Here is a 6,000-nt window from a genome sequence, read left to right on the forward strand (position 1 = left end):
AGTAATTTTTTTTTTTCTGCTAGCATTAGAAAAGAGTAAATTAAACCGAAATTAAAGTTAATCTACATAATTGATATAGATGACAACATTAACAAAGTTTATGAACTTCTTACGTCTACAGACTCGACATATCTTATGTAATATGCTTACTTCATGAATAAGAAAAACCACAGAAAAACTTATATTAGAACATTCGAAAAATACAAAGCTGTTCATAATTAAAAATATATAATATGTATATAATACGTTTAATAATTATTATGGTGTGTAATACATTTATATTAAATATAAAATTGCAAATGTGTTAGAATCATTTAATAAAAAGTTAGATTATTATTATTATTAATTATTTAATAAAGTTCAGATTGTATTATATACATATATATTAATATATAATAATATATAATAATTAATGTATAAATATATAATATAATCTAAACAATTTTTTATTAAATGACTTTAATATACTTGCATACATTTATTTAAAATTAAAAAAGATATGCATAAAAATATATTATCAAAATATACTGTATGCTATTAATATAAATTATCAGAAAAAAATTAAAATATATTAGAACTTTCAGGGAACCCTCTATTACATCACACGAGTCTGTCGATTGAGATAGTCACGTGACCCGTTGCACGTGTGTGGTTCTGTCTGCGATGTGTCAATTGATCTTTATAATTTCCTTGCAAGATATGTTGCAAAATAAAGTAAAATGCTTCTCTATATAAGTCTACTGATGAAATGTTTAACATGTGAAAATAAATTTTGCAATAATTATAATTTAGTATGATTTATTATTAAATTTCTTGTGCAAAAATATAGTTTGGTTAACTTGTTATGTTGTGATAGAGAAAAGATTCTATTAATATAATGCAGTAAGAAATTTGTAATAAAATGAGTTTAGACAATAGCAATGATTATGAAGATCACAGACCCAAAACACCACTGGAAGAAGATTGTTGCGGTAGTGGCTGCACGCCATGTATCTTCGACGTTCACAAAACATTGCTAAAAGAATGGGAAAATAGAAAAACTCGAGCAAAAGTTAAAACAACTGACAATTTATTATCTCTTTTATCCTACAAAACGTTTGTTATCACAGATATATCTAATGCATCAAAAGACTACATTTTAATTTGTTTGGAATATCCAGGTATTATAGTTTAATGACTTAATAGTTTAATAACTTAATAACAAACGTAACAAATTCTATAAAGTGTACTGCAAATAATTAATAGGAAATACAACAGCTTGTAGCAAAGAAAAATTATACTTATATCTTATTAAAAAATTGTAATATTTAAAAGCAATGCAAACTGTAATATTTAAAATGTCATTAAACATATTTCACATAAAAAAAAAACTTTGTATATGTTACATAGAATGTAAATAGTAATAATGTAATCTTCTTATGGATTCTCGCAAACTTTTTTGTTATAGAATGCAAAATAGAAAAAAATAGTTTACATCTGACACCTGGCCAATATGTCATGCTGCATTCTTGGAGCAAATCCCGACCATACACTCCAATTGCTTGGACATGCAAAAGTTTAATTTTCTTGGTAAAATTATATAAACATGGCGAATTCAGTTTACTTCTGAAAAATGCATCAATTGGAAGTGCAATTGACATCAGGGGTCCTTACGGAGATTTCAAGTATGAAAGTAACAGGTGTGTGAAGTGGATAAATAAATATTATTTTTTCCTCATGAATCAACGCATTGTTACGACAGTTTTCAGCAGATTACCATGTTTGGTATCGGCTCAGGAATAGCAGCGCTTTATCCCATTGCTAAGGCAATCGTTGATGACGAAACAGAACTGACAAGAGTGCATCTTGTTATGGGATTTAGGTCGGTAGCGCACGTGCCTCTGCAAAAAGAGTTAACGCATTTAGCGAATTATTGGAATTTTAAATGTACATTACAGTTGTCCCAGTTAAACGGTACGTAACATTTGAATTCAAGAGTGGAAAAAGAACTTAGTTAAAATTATACAAGGTATTAAAAAACTATTCAGCATTTCTATGTACAGACCATACTGATTAAAAAAGCTTTAATGAACATAGGTTGAAAGCTCAACTGTTCAATGATCTTTCTTACTCAGTACGGTATGTACTATCTACCATATACATTCTGAACAATTTTTGTTAACACCTTGTATATATATAAAATGTTCTATGATAAGTGCATTCAAAAAATAACATTTTTCATACTTTGATAGTTAAATAAATATCAATGATTCCTTTAAACATAAGTAGATGATTAAAATTAAGAACTTTTTTTAATTATATAAACGATTAAATGTACTTCATTATATTTTCTAAAATTATTGTTTCAGACAAGACAGTTAATCTTCATGGTTTTAATATAAATACTGGTCGTTTGAGCAAAGTACTCGTTGCTGATTATCTTCAATCTAATGATATAAAAACAACATTAATTTTAATATGTGGTACTTCAGAATTCAACCAATCTGTAAAAGAATGGCTCCAAGAAATGAATTATACACACATACATATATTTGAATAAAATTTACCTCAGTGTTGTAAAAAATAAGTTAATATTTGCCTTCAACATTCAATGGGACAGGCAATATCTTCCTTGCAATGTGGACAATTGCCATAGATATGACTAAACACAACTTGATTCGCAGCGTTAGTTTGTAACCACTGTCAAAGAAATTAATTCTATTAAAGTATATTTTATTTTATATCAGATTAATTTTACTATATTCTTTTAAGAGTGTCTACCATTTATCTATTTTATTTTTGAATGACTTTTGAAACAATTATCATTTTATATAAAGAACATTAATGTATAATACATATTATGATCTCCGACATACCTTTGATAAACATACTGAATGAAAGTGTTTCATGCACTTTTGATTATTGCATATCTTATTTGGCAATTCATCAGTTTCCGATGTTTCGGAGAAGCATATACCACATTCACGATTACTGATAATGCCTTGCAAATCGTCCAAACTGTCCTGCTGCTCGGGAAATGTGTACATATTTAACAACATCCTCAGATTATCTAAAATATTACAATCCGGATTCCAGTTCTGTAAAAAGATGTATTAATTTTTAAGTTATGTATAAGCACACAAATTACTGTTATTCACATCATGCAAGAACGTACATGAATATTATTGGAAACATCTTCCATTTGTCGTTTCACCTCGTTATCGCTGCCTGAGAACTGAATTGTCGGCGCAACAGTAGGAGCAATGGGATCTATTGTAATTGTTACAGATATAGATTGCGACAAATGAATGCGTCTGTGCACGTGACTTTTGTTTGGTTTTGGTGGGTCAATTACCCAACAATTCCTGGTAATGTTTCACATTAGAATATTCCATTATATCAATTATTTGATAATTCTTTCAGCAGTAGAATGAAATATAATTTTCTTTTATACAGAAAATATAAACAAATAATGAAATTACTCACTCGTCAATTTCTTTCAATTGTTCCCATGCTCTTTCCAATATTTCCACTTGCCATTTGAACTTTGTCGCCACAGCATTCAAATTTTTGCTCAATACTATCTTCTCTAAGTTTTCAGGCATGTTAGAAGATACTACTTTCCAGGGAATGTCAATATCTTTGCATCTTTGCAATGTAAGAAATATTTCTCTTAAGGATAATTTGATAGTATTCAGATTTCGATCGCATGACAATTGCACATCCTTTAATAAGATACATCTTCAACATCGAGATCATGTAAGAATTTATAGAAAAATACAGCTGTAAATTTACTTACGGACTGATTCTGAACAGCTGCTTTTATATCAAATAAAAAGTCTCTTGTAGATTCAAAATCAAACGGTATACAAACTTTACTACTTGTATTATGTATATATTTACCCTATTTTGAAAATGTATAATATAATTGTCAAAGAGAAAATAGCAAAGCAATATACCTGTTACTTACAGTAAGTAATTGTAACTGCGACAAAAATGATGATACAGTTCTTTTTTTAGACTTCATTGACTTCTTCACTTCTCTGCTGAATTCTATGTTCCGCAGAAAAGCAATATGCTTGCCAAAGCTGATTTGCGCTTTATCAAATGATGGATAATTGGGCATAACTAATTTCACTTTTACTCTGGGACATCGAATATTCCCAGCAGAATACAATTCTGAGACAAGTAGAAAGCCTTGCCAAGTGACAGGGGATTCTGAGGTAAGTATTATCTCCGGATGCCATTTCAAGATTTCTTCATAATTATAGTTGTGTTTTGTTGCCATTGCCAGCAGTTAATTTAAAAGTGTCAATGTAAAAATGTGATTTATATCTAAAAGGATTAATCATAAACATAAATATATCTACGAATATCAATATCTTTCTGTAATTATCAAAATATATCTTGTCAAACAAAACAAAATAAAACTTACAGATAGTTTACGACAGTAAAAGATAAGTACTACCAAAAGCCAGAAAGAAACCTGACCACAGTATATACTATATACAGTAGCACAACTCTCAGTCGGCATCTTTGATGTCACCGTGGATAAAAATGAACTGCACATGCGCGAGCGAGGTATGTAACCAATCAAGGCACTGATATTCCATCTCACTTCTTCTCTCGGTTGTAACCTTTTCTCTTTTTCTACTTTATTGTATAAGGTCTGTTCTTTTTCCACTGTAAGTTCTGAACCGGTGTACACTGTACACTAATGCAATAAGTTCAGACCTTCGAAAAATAACAGACCTACACAATATACTATATATTTGAAACAGAAAATAATATAGAAATTAAACTTGATATATATTTATTTCTCAGGAAATATAAGGAGATTCGTACTTATAACTTAACCTTTTTTTATTTGCAATGATAGTCAGAGTTACAAAATATAAACGCAATAAGAGAACTAATAATAATATAGCAATCCGTTTTATTTTAACTAATCGATATTATTTAACCTCCAATTTGAAATATTCTTCCTTTACTGTTAAAAAATTCTGATAAACACTTTATTATTTCTCACGTATCACTTTATTATTTCTCATATAATATATACTACTCCTGTCACTTTCTGTTAAATGGCCATTTAAATCCCTTATATGGACATATTTCAACGGTGCAGACAGATAGCGACAATAAAGAGAAGAAGCGAAATGGAATATCAGTAGCGCAAGTTATGGCGGCAAACGCTATGACGTCGACAATGACGTCACGGATGGCGTTCGTAGCGTTGGTAGGGAGCTCTTCGAACAGCGTTAGGGCCTGCGCACAATAGAGGAACAAGAATTAGATATTAAGATTTCAACCTATCAGAAACCGTGTATTCCGATGTAATCAGTTTCTGATAGGTTAAAATCTTAATATCTAATTCCTGTTCCTCTATTGTGCTCAGGCCCTTAAGTGGAAACACAATAGACAGGCAATAGGCACAGGCAACAGGGAATAACGAGCCGTCCAATCAGAGCTCTGGGGTATAATATCGAACTTATACCCCGAAGCTTTATCTTGAAATTGTAATCAAAAGTCATAAATGTATTGTTCATCTTCTACAAAATGTATTTAAAAAAATGCATTTTATAGGACGTGAACGATACATAAGTTACGTTTTGATATACGTTACTGTCTTAATATGCAACGCTGAAATTATATTTGTTTACATCACATAATGTAAACAGTAAATTACAAGATTCCATTACCAGTAGTGTCTATAACTCTATACATTGCGTCCAATGCATTTCAATTAAAATAATTAAATATATCACTGCGCATGCTCTGACCAGAGAGAAATCTGAAAGAGGCCGTGCCGGTTTTTTTTCCTGTTAGAGGGTCTGCACAATAAAAGGAACAGGGAATAGAGAATAAGAATTTCAACCTATCAGAAATCATGTATTGTGAACTACACAGTTTCTGATAGGTTGACATTCTTGTTCTCTGTTCTCTATTCCCTGTACCTATTTATTATAGTGCGAAGCCCCTCAGACTACGCATTGAAGATTGAGATTGAAGATTGAAAGA

General features: G+C 30.2%; 2 protein-coding genes across 3 annotated transcripts; one reads left to right on the plus strand and one right to left on the minus strand.

The window, feature by feature from the left end:
* Positions 1-766: 766 nt before the first annotated feature.
* Positions 767-2,540, plus strand: LOC108766402 (NADH-cytochrome b5 reductase-like). The gene is made up of 4 exons (XM_018515679.1): positions 767-1,160; positions 1,448-1,679; positions 1,742-1,953; positions 2,349-2,540. The coding sequence occupies exons 1-4, from the start codon at positions 902-904 to the stop codon at positions 2,537-2,539; spliced, it is 894 nt and encodes a 297-aa protein (XP_018371181.1). The 5' UTR covers positions 767-901; the 3' UTR covers position 2,540.
* Fancl (E3 ubiquitin-protein ligase Fancl) lies at positions 1,812-4,502 on the minus strand. 2 transcript variants are annotated; one of them, XM_018515678.1, is made up of 8 exons: positions 4,445-4,502; positions 3,950-4,314; positions 3,779-3,883; positions 3,466-3,704; positions 3,155-3,344; positions 2,856-3,077; positions 2,547-2,679; positions 1,812-1,880 (listed from the first exon to the last, which is right to left on the minus strand). In XM_018515678.1, the coding sequence occupies exons 2-7, from the start codon at positions 4,265-4,267 to the stop codon at positions 2,581-2,583; spliced, it is 1,173 nt and encodes a 390-aa protein (XP_018371180.1). In that variant the 5' UTR covers positions 4,268-4,314; positions 4,445-4,502; the 3' UTR covers positions 1,812-1,880; positions 2,547-2,580. The 2 variants fall into 2 exon arrangements, with proteins under 2 accessions (XP_018371180.1, XP_018371179.1); XM_018515677.1 differs by having other exon boundaries at positions 4,415-4,465.
* Between the last annotated feature and the right edge of the window lie 1,498 nt (positions 4,503-6,000).

The sequence above is a fragment of the Trachymyrmex cornetzi genome, unplaced genomic scaffold (assembly GCF_001594075.2).
Source record: "Trachymyrmex cornetzi isolate Tcor2-1 unplaced genomic scaffold, Tcor1.1 scaffold58, whole genome shotgun sequence".
Classification (NCBI taxonomy): Eukaryota; Metazoa; Arthropoda; class Insecta; order Hymenoptera; family Formicidae; genus Trachymyrmex; species Trachymyrmex cornetzi.

Excerpts from the sequence above, each read along its gene's own strand:
- LOC108766402 (XM_018515679.1), top strand. The coding sequence starts at position 902 with ATGAGTTTAGACAATAGCAATGATTATGAAGATCACAGACCCAAAACA. Across the intron at positions 1,161-1,447 it reads AATTTGTTTGGAATATCCAG|AATGCAAAATAGAAAAAAAT; the intron begins GTATTATAGTTT and ends TTTTTGTTATAG. Across the intron at positions 1,680-1,741 it reads TTCAAGTATGAAAGTAACAG|TTTTCAGCAGATTACCATGT; the intron begins GTGTGTGAAGTG and ends TTGTTACGACAG.
- Fancl (XM_018515678.1), bottom strand. The coding sequence starts at position 4,267 with ATGGCAACAAAACACAACTATAATTATGAAGAAATCTTGAAATGGCAT. Across the intron at positions 3,884-3,949 it reads CGCAGTTACAATTACTTACT|GGTAAATATATACATAATAC; the intron begins GTAAGTAACAGG and ends TTTTCAAAATAG. Across the intron at positions 3,345-3,465 it reads CAATTGAAAGAAATTGACGA|GAATTGTTGGGTAATTGACC; the intron begins GTGAGTAATTTC and ends AAACATTACCAG.